The 20,296-nt window shown below is 39.9% G+C and overlaps 1 protein-coding gene across 1 annotated transcript; it reads right to left on the bottom strand.

Moving 5' to 3' along the window:
- Window positions 1-278: 278 nt before the first annotated feature.
- LOC116893676 (olfactory receptor 5AN1-like) lies at window positions 279-1,220 on the bottom strand. Its single transcript, XM_032895393.1, has one exon. It carries the CDS (start codon window positions 1,218-1,220, stop codon window positions 279-281), a length of 942 nt encoding a protein of 313 aa, XP_032751284.1.
- Between the last annotated feature and the right edge of the window lie 19,076 nt (window positions 1,221-20,296).

Here is a 20,296-nt window from a genome sequence, read left to right as displayed (position 1 = left end):
CCACAACTTTCCCAACATGATTTTTCCCCAATACCTAAAGATGGAATAATTAATTATGAGATGGCCATATTGTAACATGGAAATTATAACCCTACTGTTCTTAAAAGTGATATGTTTCCATGACATCAAATCAAATGTTGATTCATGTTGGCATGCAGTCTGTTTAAAAGACATTTATCTGAAGAGCCATTATTTGTAGATTCCCATTCATGTGCACATGACTGTGGATAGTAATAAATCTGACATGGCATTTTGTTGAAATAATCTTGCCTATGGCCTTAGGTGCAGATTTTCTTTTTCTGCAACCTCTTCATGGCATCTTTGATTTCTCTGTTCCTCAGACTATATATTAAAGGGTTCAACATGGGAATTACCACAGTGTAAAAGACAGATGTAAATCTGTCAAAGCTGGAGGAACCGCCAGAGCTGGATCGCAAATAGACAAAGATGCCAGTACTATAGAAGAGAGAAACAGCTGTCAGGTGAGAAGCACAGGTGTTGAAGGCCTTGGACCTGCCTTTAGCAGAAGTGATCTTTAAGATGGACAGGACGATAAAACCATAAGACAGCATGGTAGCAAAGGCATTTGCTATTCCAAAACACATTGTTAATATAGCAAGAAGGACTTGTATAAAAAACGCATCGCTACAGGATAGATTTAACAGCTGGGATATGTCACAGAAAAAATGCCGGATGACATTAGGTCCACAGAAATGGAGCTGCAGCAAGGCACACACCTGAGATAAAGAACCTGTGAGTCCTGCTGTGTAGCTTCCCATCACCATCTGAGCACATAGTGTGGGTGACATGACTGATGAGTAGAGAAGAGGGTTACAAATGGCAGCATACCTGTCATAAGCCATGGCTGTCATGAGGCAACATTCAGTCAACCCCATAGTGGAAAGGATAAAGTACTGAACTATACAGTCCACAAAGCTGATAGTTTGCTTTTCCTGGAAGAAGTTGGAAAGCATTTTGGGGGCTGTGGAAGTAACAAAGCAGAGGTCTATAAAGGATAGGTTACTAAGGAAGAAATACATGGGTGTGTGAAGGTGGGAATCCATTCTTATTAAAGCAATAAGAGACAAGTTCCAGGTCATAGTCATAATGTAGATCATCAAAAATATGACAAAAAGCGGTACTGTGATTCTGGGGAAATCTGAGAATCCTAGGAGGATGAACTGGGTGATCTTGGTAATATTTCCTCCCCCAATCACCATTTCAGTGCTCATGCTCCTAAATCAGAAAGAAAATGAGACAATGCATTGCTGACTCCATTATTTTAATTATAGATAATTATGGGTATTTTAAACTTTGATGACAACTTCTTAAAAATAATATCTAAGAAATCATATGATCATATGCAAACACATACAAACACAAATAAGTGCACACACAATCCCAAACACACACACTGTCACATTTGTAATTCATACATTTGTGGAGAAGAATATTAAGGTGCTAATAAAGTTTAAATTAGTCTTCTTATGGAAGGGTCATATGAAGGATTTCAAAAGGAGGCAGACAGTGCCCACACTTAATCCCAAAGGGTCTGTCTCATCTGTATGTTTCTTCTAGTACAAAGACCATCAAAAGGATTTTAGTGATTTGGCAATTTAGTTCTAATTCTCCTTGCTCTATATTAAACTATCTCAGTGGCTTCCACACAATGACCTTGAACACTTACTGTAAAGAGAGGACAATAGAAGTCCTTGAATAGAAAGTTACTGAGAAGCTAGAACCAGTGATTAGACCATAGACTAAGTCTGTACTTGGGTACATGGTGACTGTTCATTAGATCTTGATTGTTATTGTTACTGATTACTAACAATCATGACTGACAGCTGCATTTTGAGAGAGTGATGCCAAGTCTCCAATGTTCCCAAGATGTCTTCACCCTGCCAAAAGACACAATGGTTCCAGGCAGCTGTAGATTCAGAACCAGAATCCAGAAGATCAAAATACCCAGGGGCATTGAAATCAACTGGAAAAAAAAAAAAACAGCCTTATTCTTTGACCTTGTTTGACCATCTGTACAAAGGGTCCAGGAACAGACATAAACTGAAGCACCTTGACACAGAAAAGTTTCAGAGATTTATTAATGCATATGAATACACTCTAGCTGTCTTCAGACACACCAGAAGAGGGCATCGGATCCCAGTATGGATGGTTGTGAGCTACTATGTGGTTGCTGGGAATTGAACTCAGGACCTCTGGAAGAACAGTCAGTGCTCTTAACTGCTGAGTCATCTAGTATAGCTGTCCTCTGAGAGACTCTACCAGCAGCTGACTGAGACACATGCAGAAACGTACAGCCAACCATTGGACTCAGGTCAGGGACTCCTGTGGAAGAGTTAGGAGAATGGTTGAAGGAGATGAAGAGGATGGAAACCCATAGGAAGAACAACAGTATCAACTAACCGGGACCCCTGGGGACTCCCAGAGACTAAGCCACCCAACCAAAGAGCATAAATGGGCTGGTCTGTGGGCCCCAGTTCATATGTAGCAGAGGACTGCATTGTCTGGCTTCATTTGGAAAGGATATGCTTAATACTGTAGAGACTTGATGCCCCAGGGAAGGAAATGAGTAAATGCCTTAAAGAAATGCAGGAAAATACAAACAAACAGGTAGGGAAGCTTAAAGAGGAAATAAATAAATATAAAAATATGGTAAAATGCAATCAAACAAGTAAATAATAAATGAATAAAACTATTCAAGCCCTTAAAATGAAAATAGAATCAACAAAGAAAACACAATTTGAGGAAATTCTGGAGATGGAAAACCTAGGAAAAAGAACAAGAAATGCATCAAGTATCACAACCAGAATACATGATATAGAAAACAGAATCACAGAAATAGAAGATACAATAAAATAAAATGATGACTTGATCAAAGAAAATGCTAAAGCTAAAAGTTTCTAACACAAAACACCCAGGAAATTTTGGACAGTGTGAAAAGACCAAACCTAAGAATAATAAGAATAGAAGGAGAAGACTCCCAAATCAAAGATGCAAAAATTATGTTCAACAAAATCATAGAAGAAAATTTCCTAGTTCCCTGCACCCAAATCCCATGGGGAAGAGAGCGGACCACCCAGGAGTGCAGACATCCCAAGGCCACAGGACAGACTGCCATCTCTGCACACCTTGGCCCACATCTTTAGTCATCAGGGAAATGCAAATCAAAACAACCCTGACATTCTATCTCACACTAATCAGAATGGCTAAAATAAAAAACTCAGGTGACAGCAGATGCTGGCAAGGATGTGGATAAAAAGGAACACTCCTCAATTCTTGGTGGGATTGCAAACTAGTACAACCACTCTGGAAATCAGTATGGAGGTTCCTCAAAAAATTGGACATTCCACTACCTGAGGACCCAGTTATACCTCTCCTAGGCATATACCCAAAAGATGCTCCAACATACAACAAAGACACATGCTCCACTATGTTCATAGCAGCCTTATTTATAATAGCCAGAAGCTGGAAAGAACCCAGATGCCCTTCAACAGAGGAATGGATACAGAAAATGTGGTACATCTATATAATGGACTACTACTCAGCTATCAAAAACAATGACTTCATGAAATTCATAGGCAAATGAAATGAACTAGAAAATATCATCCTGAGTGAGGTTACTCAATCACAGAAAAACACACATGGTATGCACTCATTGACAAGTGGATATGAGCCAAAAAGCTCAAATTACCCAAGGTGCAATCCACAGACCACAGGAAGCTCAAGAAGAAAGATGACCAAAATGCAGATGTTCCTACTCCTTCTTAAAAGGGGGAAAAATATTCATAGGAGGGGATATGGAAGCAAAGTTTAGAGCAGCGACTCAAGGAATGGCAATTCAGAGCCTGACACACATGTGGCCCATACACACACACACACACACACACACACACACACACACACACACACACAGCGCCACCAAAACTAGATAAGATTGGTGAAGCTAAAAAATGCATGCGGAAAGGGACTGGATATAGATCTCTCCTGAGAGACACATCCAGAGCATGTCCAATACAAAGGTCAATGCTAGCAGCAAAGCACCGAACTGAGAATAGGACACCCTTGGGGGGAATTAGAGGAAGTATTGAAAGAGCTATAGCAGCTTGCAACCCCATAAAAACAACAATGCCAACCAACCAGAGCTTCCAGGGACTAAACCACTACCAAAATACTACACATGGACTGACCCAGGGCTCCAACTGGATATGTAGCAGAGAATAGCCTTGTTGGGGCACCAGTGGAAGGGAAAGCCCTTGCTCTTACAAAGGTTGGACCCCCAGTGCAGGGGAATATGGGGACAGCGATAAGGGGATGTATAGGGGGAATAATGGTATGGGGGGGGAGGGGAGGAGAGGGAATGTGGGCTTATGGGAAGGAAACCGAGAAGGGGAATAACCTTTGAAATGTAAGTAAAGAAATATATCTAATTAAAATTTTCAAAAACAGAAGCTTACAGACCCCCAAATAGTGTGGACTGAAAAGAAAACTTCCTGTCGAATAGGGAGGCAAAGATTAAAACAGAGGCAGAAGGAACACCCATTCAGAGCCTGCCCCACATGTGGCCCATACATGTACAGCCACCCAATTAGACAAGATGGATGAAGCAAAGAAGTGCAGGCTGACAGGAACCGGATGTAGATCTCTCCTGAGAGACACAGCCAGAATACAGCAAATACAGAGGCGAATGCCAGCAGCAAACCACTGAACTGAGAACGGGACCCCCGTTGAAGGAATCAGAGAAAGGACTGGAAAAGCTTGAAGGGGCTTTAGACCCCATATGAACAACAATGCCAAGCAACCAGAGTTTCCAGGGACTAAGCCCCTACCCAAAGACTATACATGGACTGACCCTGTACCCTAACCTCATAGGTAGCAATGAATAGTCTAGTAAGAGCACCAGTGGAAGGGGAAGCCCTTGGTCCTGCTAAGACTGAACCCCCAGTGAACATGATTGTTGCGGGCGGTAATGGGGGAAGGATGGGGATGGGAACACCCATATAGAAGGGGAGGGGGAGGAGTTAGGGAGATGTTGGCCCGGAAACCGGGAAAGGGAATAACATTCGAAATGAAAATAAGAAATACTCAAGTTAAAAAAAAAAAAAAGAAATGGTTTCAAATAAAGAACCAGAAAAAAAAAAAAGAGTCTTAATCATTGGCCTCCTAACAAGCTATTTATAGCTCATATTTTTATAGATGTGAACATTATAAAAGTATTGAGACATGTCCTTTAATTTTGTTAATAAAAATATAGTGGATAATGCTAAAAAAAAAAAAAAGAAAGAAAGAAAACTTCCTGTCACATAATTATCAGAACAAAGAAAGAAATTAAAAGCCTCAAGTTATAAAGGCCAAGTAAAACATAAAGATAGACTTATTAGAGTTATACCAGACTTCTCAACAGAGACTTTAAAAGCCAGAAGGACCTCGGTAGACGTTTGGCAGTCTCTTAGAGATCACGGATGCCAGTCAAAACTTCTATACCCAGCAAAACTTTCAATCATCACACATGGAAAAAAGATATCCCATTCAAAATCAAGTTTAAACAATATCTTTCCATGAATCCAGTTCTGCAGAGGGTATCAGTTACCCTCCAACACAAGTAAGGTAACTACACCCAAGAAAACAGAAGAAACAGATAATTCCACACTAGCAAATCCAAAAGAACACACACATACATACACACACAAACACACACACACACACACACACACACACACACTACTACCACCACCATCAAAATAACAGGAAATAACAATCATTAGTCATTAATATCCATCAACATCAATTGTCTCAAAGACACAGGCTAACAGAGTGAATGCTTAAACAAGATCCATCATTCTACTGCATACAAGAAACATACCAACAGAAAAGATAGACACTACCTCAGAGTAAAGGACTGAAAATTTTGTTTAAGTAAAAGGACCCATGAAACAAGGTGGACTTGTGATTCTAGTATCTAATAAAATAGACTTTCAATCAAAGGGATGGGAAAGGACACTTCATATTCATCAAAGGAAAAATCCATCAAGGGGACGTCTCAATTCTGAACATCAATGCCCCAAATGCAAAGGACCCGCATTCAAAAAAAAAAGTTACTGAAGCTTAAGTCACACATCAAACAACACAAATTAACAGTAAGACACTATAGCATCCCACTTTCAACAATTGACAGGTCATTGAGACAGAAACTATACAGAGAAATAATGAAGCTAACAGTGGTTATGAATCAAATGGACCTAAAAAATAATTGCAGAACATTTCACCCAAACATGAAAGATTATACTTTCTTCACAGCACCTCATTGAACCTCCTTCAAAATTCACCACGTACTCAGTCACAAAGCAATCTTCACCAGATACAAGAAAATTGAAATGACCCCTTGTACCCTATCAGACCACCATGAATTAAAGTTGGATTTCAACAACAATGGAAGCAACAGAAAACCCACATACTAATGGAAATTGAGCAACTCTCTACTCAATGATCATGCAGTCATGGAAGAAATAAAGAAAGAAATTAAGGACTTTTTAGAAATTAATGAAAATAAAGACACAACATACCCAAATGTATGGGTCACAATAAAAGTAGGGAGAAGAGGAAAGTTCATAGCAGTAAGTTCCTTCACACACAAAAAAGTTAGTTAGAGCTCATAAAAGCAACATAAAAGTACACCTGAATGCTCAAGTGAAGGAGGAGGAGGAGGAAAGGAGGAGGAGGAGGAGGAGGAGGAGGAGGAGGAGGAGGAGGAGGAGGAGGAGGAGGAGGAGGAGGAGGAAGACCAAGAAGAACAAGAACATGATCAAGAAGAACAAGAAGAAGAACAAGAAGTACTAGATGGAGGAGGAGAAGGAAGAGAAGGAAGCAAGCACACCTAAGAATAGTAAACATCAGGAAATAATCAAACTCAGGGTTGAAATCAATCAGTTAGAAACAAAGAGAACATACAAAAGAATCAACAAAACCAAAAGCTGGTTCTTTGAGAAAATCAACAAGATAAACTAACCCTTAGCCAAACTAACTAAAAGGCAGAGAGACAGTGCCCAGATTAACAAAATCAGAAATGAAGAGAGACATAACTACAGACATTGAGGAAATTCAAGGAATCATGAGGTCTTGCTTTAAAAGCCTGTGTCCCACAAAATTGGAAAATCTTAACAAAAGTGGATGATTTTCTAGACAGATACCACTTACCAAAGTTAATTTAAGATCAGGTAAATTATTTAAATAGCCCTATAACCACTAAAGATATAAAAAGCAGTCATCAAAAGTCTCCCAGCAAATGCAAATCAAAACAACCCTGAGATTTCACCTCACACCAGTGAGAATGGCTAAGATCAAAAACTCAGGTGACAGCAAATGCTGGCGAGGATGTGGAGAAAGAGGAACACTCCTCCATTGTTGGTGGGATTGCAGACTGGTACAACCATTCTGGAAATCAGTCTGGAGGTTCCCCAGAAAATTGGACATTGAACTGCCTGAGGATCCAGCTATACCTCTCTTGGGCATATACCCAAAAGATGCCCCAACATATAAAAAAGACACGTGCTCCACTATGTTCATCGAAGCCTTAGTTATAATAGCCAGAAGCTGGAAAGAACCCAGATGCCCTTCAACAGAGGAATGGATACAGAAAATGTGGTATATCTACACAATGGAATATTACTCAGCTATCAAAAACGAGTTTATGAAATTCGTAGGCAAATGGTTGGAACTGGAAAATATCATCCTGAGTGAGCTAACCCAATCACAGAAAGACATACATGGTATGCACTCACTGATAAGTGGCTATTAGCCCAAATGCTTGAATTACCCTAGTTGCCTAGAAACAAATGAAACAAGACGGATGATCAAAAAAAAAAGGGGAACAAGAATACCCTTGGCAGGGAAGAGAGAGGCAAAGATTAAAACAGAGACTGAAGGAACATCCATTCAGAGCCTGCCCCACATGTGGCCCATATATATACAGCCACCCAATTAGACAAGATGGATGAAGCAAAGAAGTACAGAAGTGTAGATCGCTCCTGAGAGACACAGCCAGAATACAGCAAATACAGAGGCGAATGTCAGCAGCAAACCTCTGAACTGAGAATAGGACCCCCGTTGAAGGAATCAGAGAAAGAACTGGAAGAGCTTGAAGGGCCTCGAGACCCCATATGTACAACAATGCCAAGCCACCAGAGCTTCAGGGACTAAGCCACTACCTAAAGACTATACATGGACTGACCCTGGACTCTGACCTCATAGGTAGCAATGAATATCCTAGTAAGAGCACCAGGGAAGGGGAAGCCCTGTCCTGCTAAGAATGAACCCCAGTGAACTAGACTGTCGGGGAGGGCAGCAATGGGGGAGGGTGGGGAGGGAACACCCATAAGGAAGGGGGAGGAAGGGATGTTGCCGAAACCGGAAAAATAACACTCAAATGTATATAAGAAATATTCAATAAAAAAAAAAATAAATAAATAAATAAAAGTCTCCCAGCTAAAAAAAAAAGCCAAGGGCCAGATGATTTTAGTGCAGAATTCTACCAGACTTTCAAAGAAGAGCAAATACCAATACTCCTCAAACTATTCCACAAAATAAAACACAAAGAACACTTCAAAACTCATTCATGAAGCCACAGTCATGATACCTAAACCACACAAAGACTCAACAAAGAAAGAGAACTTCAGACAGATTTTTCTTATGAACATTGATACAAAAACACTCAATAAAATTCTCACAAATCAAATCCAGGAACATATCAAAAGAATCATCCACCATGATCCACTAGGCTTCATCCCAGGGTTTCAGGGATAGTTCAATATGCAAAAAATTCATCAACGAATCCACCATATAAACAAACTGAAAGAAAAGAATCACATGATGATCTCATTAGATGCTGAGAAAGTGTTTTACAAAAGCCAACACTGCTCCATGTTTAAAGTCTTAAAGATATCAGAGATACAAGGCATACATGTAAGCATAATCAAAGCAATATACAGCAAACCAATAGTTAAAATCAAAGTAAATGAAAAGAAATATGGAGAAGTTCCACTAAAATCCGGGACAAGACAAGGCATCCCACTCTCTACCTATCTATCCAGTATAGTACTTGAAGTTTTAGCCAGAGAAATAAGACAACTAGAGGAGAACAAGGAGACACAAATTAGAAAGGAAGGAGTCAAAGTATTGCTATTTGCCAATAGTATGGTACTATATGCATAAGCAACCACAAAAACTCTACCAAAGAACTTCTACAGTTGATAAACAACTTCAGTGGCTGAATACAAAATTGACTCAATGAAATCAGTAGTCTTCACTTATACAAACGTTAAACAGTCTGAGAAAGAAATTAGGGAAACAACACCCTTCAAAATTAGCCATGAATAATATAAAGTATCTAGGTGTAACTCTAATCAAACAAGTGAAAGATCTGTACGACAAGAACTTCAAGTCCCTGAAGAAATTGAAGAAGATACCAGAAGATGGAAAGATCTCACGCGCTCATGGATATATAAGCTTAACATAGTAAAATGGTCATCTTCCCAAAAGCAATCTACAGTTTAAATAAATCCCCATCAAAATTCCTAAACAGTTTTTATAGACCTTGAATAAGAAATTCTCATCTTTGTACAGAAAAACAAAAAACTCAGAATAGCTAAAACAATCCTGAAGAATAAAAGAACTTTGGGAGGAATCGTCATTCCTGACCTCAAGCTGTACTACAAAAAAGTGATTAAAAAAAACTATTCGATATTGGTACAGAAACAGACACATCGATCACTGGAATTGAATCAAAGACCCAGCAATAAAACCTCACTTAATCTTTGATAAAAAATCCAAAACCATAAACTGGAAAAAATGAAGGCATCTTCAACAAATGGTGCTGGTCTAACTGGATATCTACATGTAGAAGAATGCAAATAAATCTATATTTATCATCTTGCACAAAATTCAAGTCCAAGTGGATCAAAGACCTCAACATAAAACAGAATACACTAAATCCCATAGAAGAAAAAGTAGGAAATATCCTTGAACACATTGCTACAGGAGTCAATTTCCTGAACACCAATGACTCAAGTTCTGCAATCAACAATTAATAAATGGGATCTCATGAAACTGAGAAGCTTCTGTAAGACAAAGGTCAAAAAGACAAAATAGAAGCTTACAGATTGAGAAGGGATCTTCACCAACCCTCTATCTTTTAGAGGGCTAATAAACTTATAAAGTCCTCAAGAAGTTAAACCAAAGAACCCAATTTAAAAATGGGGTACTCTAGTTAAAAAATGTAGTGCAGAGCTAAACAGTGAATTCTCAAGTGAGGAATCTTGCATGGCTGAGAAGCATAAAGAAATGTTCAACATCCAAAAGGGCATGCATGGTGTGTTCTCACTAATAAGTGGACATTAGCCAAAAAATGTACAGAATACACAAGATATAGTTCACAGGACTCAAGGACATCAACAAGCTGAAGGGCCCAAGTGAGGACACCTCAGTCCCACTTCAGAGGCAGAAGAAAGCAACCACAAGGGGGAGAGATGGAGGGGTAGGGGAGGGGAAGGGGATGGGGATGGGGCTGGGGAAGAGGGGAACATGATCTGGTATTAGGTGGGGGAAAACAACTGAAGCCCTGAGGGCCAGTAGAAAGAATGGAAACAGGCAATCTCATGAGGAAGGAGGTTGGGAGGACCCTCCAAGATGTATCAGAGACCTGGAGAGTGAGAGACCCTCAGGACTTAAAGGGGAAACCCTAGATAAAATACCCTACAGTGGGAAGAGGGAACTTATTGAACCCACCACCAGCAGAAAGGGCATCAAGTAAGGGATAGGGTGGCTATCCCACAGCCAAAGCTCTGACCAATATGTGTTCTTGTCTGAAAGAAATGCAGGGATGGAAATGGAGAAGAACCTGAGGAAAAGAAAGTCTAGTGACAGGCCCAACGTGGGATCCAGCTCAAGGGGAGGCCTCAAGACCTGACACCATTACTGAGGCTATTGGGGAGTTCACAAAAAGGGACCTATCATGACTGCCCTCCAAAAAACCCAACAAGCAGCTGAAAGAGTCAGATGCAGATATGTGTACCCAACCAATGCACAGAAGCTGCTGACTCCTATGGTTGAATTAGGAAAAAACTGGGGGAAGCTGAGGAGGAGAGCTAGATCACCAATCAGGCTGAATACACCAGCTGAGATGAGGCCTCCAATACATATACAGCAAAGGACTCCCTGGTCTAGGTTCAGTCAGAGAAGATGTATCTAACCCTCAAGAGACTGGAGGCTCCGAGAAGTTTAGAAGTCTGGTGGGATGGAAGGGGTGGGGACATCCTTGTAGAGACTGGGGATGGGGGGAGGTATGGGATATGGAACAGTGGGGGGTATACTAGGAGAAGAATAAAATCTGGAGTGTAAAATCAATCAATCAATCAATAAATTAATGAATTAATTTCTTAAAAAGAAATGTTCAACATTCTTAGTCATCAAGGAAATGCAAATCAAACTGACAATGAGATTCCACCTTACACCAATCAGAATGAGTAACATCAAAAATGCAGGTAACAGAACATGCTGGCAAGGATGTAGAGAAAGAACAACACTCCTCCATTGTTGGTGGGATTGCAAGCTGGTACAACCTCTCTGGAAATCAATCTGGAGGTTCCTCAGAAAATTATAAAGAGTTCTACCTGAAGACCCAGCTATACCATTCCTGGGCATATACCCAAAAGATGTTCGAACATTTAACAAGGACACATGTTCCACTATGTTTACAGCAGCCTTATTTATAATAATCAAGAGCTGGAAACAACCCAGATGTCCCTCAGCAGAAGAATGGATACAGAAAATGTGGTACATTTACACAATGGAGTAGTACTTAGCTATCAAAAACAATGACTTCATGAATTTGCGGGCAAATGGATCGAACTAGAAAATACCGTCCTGAGTGAGGCAACCCAGACACAAAAGAACACACACAGTATGTTCATTGAATAGTAAATATTAGCCCAAAAGCTCACAATGCCCTTGACATAACCCACATACTTTATGGAACTTTACAGGAAGGAAGACCAGAGTGTGGATGCTTCAGTCCTGCATTGATGGGGGAACAGGATGATCGTAAGAGGTGGAGGAGGGGGAAGTGGGAGGGAGAGAGTAGGGGTAGGAAACAAGGGGGCAGTATCAGGTACCGGAAGGGATGGAAGAGAGGTACAGAGGGTCAGGAAATCGAATAAAAATATGTAGCAACACGGGATGAGGAACTAAGGATAGCCACTGGAGGGTCCCAGATTCCATGGAAATGAGAAGCTCCCAGGACCCCACAGGAAAGACTTTAGCCAAAAACAAGCAGAGAAGGGGAGATAGAGCCTATAGAGACCACCTCTAGTAGATAGGCACAGCATCGGTCAAGGGATGGGGCCACTCACCCAAATCAAAATTTTTAACCTAGAAATGTTCCTGTCCAAATGAAGAACAGGGGCAAAAAAAATGGAGCAGAGACTGAAGAAAGGGCCATCCGGGGACTGCCCCACCTGGGAATCCATTCTGTCTGCAGACACCAAATCCTGACACTGTTGCTATTGCCAAGAGGTGCTTGCTAAGAGGAATCTGGTATGGCTGGTCCATAGGAGGTTCTGCCAGCAACTGAACAATGAAGATGTGGATGCTTGGAGCCAACCATCAGACTGAACTGGGGACTCAGGTGGGGGAGCTGGTGGAAAGACTAGGAGTGGAGAGGGATTAGAACCCCATAAGAAAAACAATGTCAGCTGGTCAGACCATCCAGTGCTCCCGGGGACCAGACCATCAACCAAGGAGTGTACAGGGAGGGATCCATGGTTCCAGATACATATGTAGCAGAGATTTGCCTTGTCTCACATCAGTGGAAGGGAAAGCCCTTGGTCCTGTGGAGGTTTGATGCCCCAGCATTGGGAGATGCTGGAATAGTGGGGTGGGAGAGGGTGGGTGTGTTGGGAACCACCTTCATAGAGGCAAAAGGGAGGAAGAAGAGGGCAGATGTGGGATGGGAAGGTTGTGGAAGGGTAACTGGGAAGTGGGATATCTTCGAGATGTAAATGAATGAAATGATTAATAAAAAATAAAAAATAAAAATGGGATAGTGAGCTAAACAGAGAATTCTCAGCAGAGGAATCTATAGTATCTGGGAAGCCATTAATGAAATGTTCAAGGTCCTTAGTCATCAGGGATGTGCAAATCAAAACAACTCTGAGGTTCCATCGTACATACATCAGAATGGCTAAGATAAAAACTCAAGTGATAGCACATTCTGGCAAGGATTTGGAGCAAGGGGAACACTCCTCCATTGCTGGTAGGAATGCAAACTTATATAACCACTTTAGAAATCTATTTGTTGATTTCTCAGAAAACTGGGAATAGTTCTACCTCAAAACCCAGCTATACAACACCTGAGCATATACCCAAAAGATGCTCCACCATCTTACAAAGACACTTGCTCAACTGTGTTCATAGTAGCTTTATTCATAATAGCCAGAAACTGGAAACAACCTAGATGTTCTTTGACTGAAGAATGGATAAAGAATATGTGGTACATCTACACAATAGGATACTATTAAGCTATTAAAACAAAGACATCATAAATTTTGCAGGTAAATGGAAAGAAATTAAGAGTATCATCCAAAGTAAAGTAACCCAGGCCCAAAAAGACATGCATGGTATGTTCTCTCTTACAAGTGGATATTAGCCATAAAATACAGAATACCCATACTACACTCCACAGACCCAAAGAAGCTAAACCAGAAGAAAGGCACAAGCAAGGATACTTAAATCTTACTTACAAGGGGAAATAAAATAATCATAAGAGGCAGATGGAGGGAGGGAACTGGGTGGGAGAGGGGATAGGGAATGGATTTGGAGGTTCAGGATCAAGTGTTGGGAGGGATAGGAGAGATGGCCAGACGGCCATGAGAATGAATGGAAATATGCACCCACTCAAAGGGGTGGGAAGGAGGGGGCATCTAGAAGCCATGACAGAGACCTCTGATGAAGGAAGTCCCCAAGAATCAATGGTGGTAACATCTGTGATTCATAACAGTGGAGATATGGAACCTAAAAAGGCTGCCTCCTATAGACAGATAGGAACCCCAATGGAGTTATAAGTATACCAACCCACCCACAAAACTTTTGACCCAAAATTTATCCTATCTATAAGAAATTCAAGGACAGAGGAAAGAACAGAGATTAAGGGGATGGTCAACCAATAACCAGCCCAACGTGAGACCCATCTGACGGGCAAGCATCAATCCCTAACATTTTTAATGGTACTCTGTTCTGCTTGCAGAAAGGAGTCTAGCATGCTGTTTCCTGAAAGGCTCCACCCAACAACTAATCCAAAATAGATGCAGGGACCCACATTAGGCAGTTTAATGGAAGAGTTTGGGGAAGTATTGACTCAAAAAGGATAGGGATTCTACAGGAAGAACAACAGAGTCAACTAACCTGGACCCTTGGGGGCTCCCAAACATCAAACCACCAAACAAAGAGCAAGCATGAACTGGACCTAAACCCCTTGCACGTGTATATCAGATGTGGAGCTTGGTTTTCATGAGGGTCCCCCAACAACTGGTGTGGGGGCTGGCCATGAGTTTGTTGCCTGCCTGTGGATCTTGTTCTCCTAATTGAGCTGCCTTGCCTAGCTTCTGTGAGAGAAGATGTACCTGTGTGCCTAGTCCTGCAGTGACTGATTTGCAAGGGCGAGGGGTTGTTGATTCCTGGGGGGAATCTCCCTTTTCAAAGTAGGAGAGAGGGGAAATGGGGAAAGGAGCAGCAAGAGGGGGACTGCGAGAAGGGGGAAGTGACACTTTGGGATGTAAAGTGCATTAGTTATTTAGTTTTTAAAAGTATAAATATGTAAATAAATAAATGTTTATAATAGCTATGTAGCTTACCTTTGACCCTACTGCTGCTGCCAAGCTGTGGCTAAGATATAAAACATTTCAACTCTATAAGAAAGAAAGAAAGAAAGAAAGAAAGAAAGAAAGAAAGAAAGAAAGAAAGAAAGAAAGAAAGAAAAAGAGAGGTAATAGTCACAAAATACACAAAGATAGTACAGCAATACCTTCTGTGTGATACTTTGACTTCTACTTCAACAAGGAATGGACACCCATAGCTCTTATGATTACAAGAAATGCTCTTCTAATCTTGTAAAGGTTTACCTTCAGTAATTACTCTCATGTATGTGTTCTGTATCTCTTTCCTGTCTCTCTCTCTCTATTTCACATTCACATTCATAAACGCAGAGGCACACTTGTGCACACACACACACAGGTGTACACATAAACATATACACTGTGTGAACCATTTCCAAATAAACACATTAAAACAAAATAAAAGACAAACCTTAAAGTAAGAGAGCTGTGACTTTTATTTTCATTTTTATACTTACCTCTGTTTCCACAATATTGTATATCTGCTGTATTTCAATAAGAATTCAATGTGTGTATCCATAATAACACAGGTGGGGGAGGGGGAATCTGACATTCACTTGCTGGTTATGCATCCCCCTCATGGTGCTAACATGGCTTAGCCTCAGTAGTCTCATGAATAAATGGAGATGATGACATTGCCCATCCCATAGAACTGTTCAAGGGACTGAAAGATATAAGGATATAACACAGCAGAGCTCCATTAACATTAACAGTTATTCTTGCTGTCATCACCTCCCTCTGTAAATTTACGTTAGTGGCACAACAAAGAAGAGATAAACGAGGACCCTTTGACAAACAAGGTCCTGCAAGCATTGTCTGAGTCAGGTATCAATTACAGTATTAAGAAATAGTTATTAGAATAACTATTTGTGTCTCATATCATTTTTCTAACTCCTACCCATATTGCAGAATTGTGTTGCTGCATTTGTTTTCTTCCACCAAGTGCCATCTAGAAGACAGCGCTGAGGATGAGGGACTGGAGGAGGCTTTCTCCTTAGTGATAAAGGCTTTCTCCTTAGTTCATTCCTATGTGCATCCATCCCCAAGGGCATGCTAATTGTATGATCAACTGGTCCTGTACAATTTTGCACTTGAAAATCAAAATCTTAGTTTTGCTGAATTTCCATTATGGTTTTGTGAGCTTGAAAGTCTTTCTGTTTATACTTAGAATAAACAATGTTGTTTCTCAGTTCATCCAAGCTGAGTTAAGTTGAAGTAAACATTTTGAAATTATGAACTTACATGGGTAATATTTTTAAACAACACTTTACCAGTTCAATAAAAATAAGTGAAAAACCCAGGGTGGTTGAAATTTACATCAATGTCTTTCCACATTCTGGGGACATAAGCAAGCACACTTAGGCATATTCTATGTAGCCCACTATTCCCAGGAAAGAGTGAAACTTATGAACTACTATTCTTGCTCTTAGTATTTTTCCACACTAATTTATTTAAATGTTGTAACAGAGGAAATATATGAATAAGCATACTCAACACTTTTTGTTAATATTCTATTTGTGTTCAGTATCTCCCAGAACAGTTTAAAGTACAAAAAATGTTAAAGATTTAGCTGAGTAAATACAGCTTACCAATTCTGATATATTATGAATATGGCTGGTTAAATGAAATGTTCTAGGAATAATAAGTTAAATGCAGGTTGCTGAGTGAGGAAAATGTGAGTAAGAGAAACCTAAAGGACACATAGGCCAGCACTACCTGTGCCTGGAGTGGACACTTAGATCATAACTACCTGTGCCTGGAGAGGGCACTCAGACCAGAACTACCTGTGCCTGAAATGGACACTTAGACCAGCACTGCCTGTGCCTGGAGTGGGCACCTAGTCCAGCACTGCCTGTGCCTGGAGTGGGCACTCAGACCAGAACTCCATATGCCTGGAGTGGACACTTTAACCAGTACTACTGTGCCTGGAGTGGGCATTTCTCATAACTGCACTGTTAAAGCTGGTATCTCTGGGGCCACCAAAGGTGACAATGGAGAACTATTTGAAGATAGGGAATAGTCTAGTGGAACTGTGCATCAGTACTCTATCAATCATAAGACTTATGAAAGTCATGAACCAAAGCTGTGCATCTGAATAGAATATAATTCTTCTTATTTCAGAGACATTACCCTGGTGAGCAAAAGTACAATGCAAAGTGCTCAAGGGAAGGGAAAGATTGAGAAACATGGACAAGCAGGCTATGGTCAAGGTCAAAACCTTAGGAAATCTGAAACTCAACTAATTCTTACTGTTGGTCAGATATCAACTTCTGGATTTTAATATCAGCTAGGCTTTACAGATAATCTCACTTGGCCCCAGCTGACCTGATTAATTGCAATTTTAATACATAGAAGACGGAAAGTAACAGAATCTAGGTATAATACATACTTAAGAATTCAGCAAGAACCTCTCACCTCAGACACTGACCTGAAATTTTAAACATAGGATATATTCTTTCTCTGAACAGCAAATCATTTGGGTAAGTACAAAGAGAAACCGGGAAAATATTCAGGATATGGAAGTTAGGAAAGCTAGGAGAAAAATAGGGAGGCTATTCCCCAAATATCTCACCAAACTATGAGTCCTCCTATAAAAATGAAGGAAGTGGAGATAGCTGATTGTAACTGCCACTCATATCCTCTGACCTTCTCCAAACACTGCAGGAAGACAGAGTTCTTACCAAATGTTGAAACGGCCAACATTTCAAGTAATTTTCCAGGAGGGGCACTAGTATATTCCTAAGGGATGCCTTTGTCCATTATCCTAACTTTTGGCTCACATCAAGTGAGACAGCAACACTGGGGAATCCTCTAAAATATGCTGTTGAGAGCCAAAGTAGAAAGGAAAGGCTAATTAGAGAAAACATATCACAGACACATGTTCCCTGGCATCATGGTTGTCATGGAGATTTTTCTAATAATTATAGGCCCAAATTGCCATTTGCATCAATTCTTAACTTCCCCTGTGATCCTATTATGACACTGGATCATAATATTACTGAATTTGCAGGCATTGGTCTACAATACATTTAGGGATCTTCTAGTCCCCAAATCCCAATTTCTAGGTAATAAACTTGAAATCAGCGATGTTAAGGGATTTCCCCAAGATAGAATGACTAACTGATAATATAGCTTGATATCAATATTGTTTATTTTATACATAAAATAAAGAAATTACTTTATTTTATGTAAGTATGGATGCATATTTTCTCATATCTATTATGAATCAATCAATACAGCAGCTCTAAGAGACCTGCTGTGTTTAGTATGTATAAGTGAAGAAATCAAGGAAGACACCAAGTCATTCATCAAGTTGTAAGAAACCGAAATTCAAAAAGAGAATTGCCTATCCTTATCACAAGCTTTGGTATTGGTATTACAAAACAAAATATTTGTTGAGGAATGGCAAGATTCTTCATTCAGTGAGGGTATTTGTATCAAGCTTATGGACTTAGCTTCTGGGACCACATGGTGTACAGAGTGAGCTGAAACACAAAGTTAGCACTCTCTCTGACATAGACACACACACGAACACACACACACACACACACACACACACACACAAGTAAGTATAAACTTTAAAAGTTTTGGTGGTGGAATTATGGCTTTGTTACTTACTGATTTTTTTTGTCCTTTTATATACATTTCCCCAAACTACATTTTTCCACCTAATAAATGACAATGACAGGAATACTTAAGACATATACAACACACCAACACACAATATCAAATTAAATGGAGAGAAACTTGAAGAAATCCCACTGAAATCAGGGGCTAGACAAGGCCGTGCACTCTCTTCCTATCTATTTCAATATAGTACTCCAAGTTCCACCAAGAGCAATTAGACAACAAAAGGAGGTCAATGAACACAAATTGGAAAGGAAGAAGTCAAGATATCACTCTTTGCAGATGATATGATAGTATACTTAAGTGACCCCTAAGCCTGATAAACAACTTCAGCAAAGTGGCTTGGTATAAAATTAATGCAAACAAATCAGTAGTCTTCCTATACTCAAAGGATAAACAGACTGAGAATAAAATTAGGAAAATAACACCCTTCACAATAGTCACAAATAACATAAAATACCTCGGTGTGACTCTAACCAAGCAAGTGAAAGATCTGTATGATAAGAACTTCAAGTCTCTTAAGAAAGAAATAGAAGATCTCAGAAGATGGAAAGATCTCCCATGCACATAGATTGACAGGATTAATATAGTAAAAATGGCCATCTTGCCAAAAGTAATCTACAGATTCAATACGATATCCATCAAAATTCCAACTCAATTCTTCATAGAGTTAGAAAAGGCAATTTGTAATTTCATTTGGAATAACAAAAACCAAGGATAGTGAAAACTATTCTCAAAAATAAAAGAATTTCCAGGGGAATCACCATCCCTGAGCTCAAGCTGTATCACAGAGCATTAGTGATTTAAAAAAAAAAACTGTACAGTATTCATACAAAGACAGGCAGGTAGATCAATGGAATAGAATTGAAGACCCAGAAATGAACCCACACACCTATTGTCACTTGATCTTAACAAAGGAGCTAAAACCATCCAGTGGAAAAAAAGACAGCATTTCCATAAATGGTGCTAGTTCAACTGGAAGACAGCATGTAGAATGCAAATCGACTCATTTTTTTTTTTTTTTTTTTTTTTTTTTTTTTTCTGGAGCTGAGGACCAAACCCAGGGTCTTGTGCTTGCACTCTACCACTGAGCTAAATCCCCAAGCCCTCATTCTTATCTTCTTGTGCAAAGCTCAAGTCCACATGAATCAAAGACCTCCATGTAACACCATATACACTGAAACTAATAGAAAAACAAAGTGAGGAAGAGTCTTGAACACATAGGCATAAGGAAAATCTTCCAGAACAAAACACCAATGGCTTATCCTCTAATATCAAGAATCGACAAATGGGACCTCATAAAATTGCAAAGTTTCTGTAAGGCAAAGGACACTGTCATTAGGACAAAACAGCAACCAACAAATTGGGAAAAGATCTTTACCAATCCTACATCCTATGAAGGCAAATATCCAATATTTACAAAGAACTCAAGAAGTTAGACTCCAGAGAATCAAATAACCCTATTAAAATGGGTGACAGAGCTAAACAAAGAATTCTCATCTGAGGAATATTGAATGGCTGAGAAGCACCTAAATGAATGTTCAACATCCTTAGTCAACAGGGAAATGCAAATCAAAACAACCCTGAGATTCCACCTCATACCAGTCAGAATGGCTAAGATCAAAAACTCAGGTGACAACAGATGCTGGCAAAGATGTGCAGAAAGAGGAACGTTCCTCCATTATTGGTGGGATTGCAAGCTGGTACAACCACTC

This window comes from Rattus rattus, chromosome 2, assembly GCF_011064425.1.
Source record: "Rattus rattus isolate New Zealand chromosome 2, Rrattus_CSIRO_v1, whole genome shotgun sequence".
NCBI classification, from domain to species: Eukaryota; Metazoa; Chordata; class Mammalia; order Rodentia; family Muridae; genus Rattus; species Rattus rattus.
The sequence above is the reverse complement of the archived record's forward strand: the minus strand, read 5'-3'. Positions and strand labels throughout refer to the sequence as shown.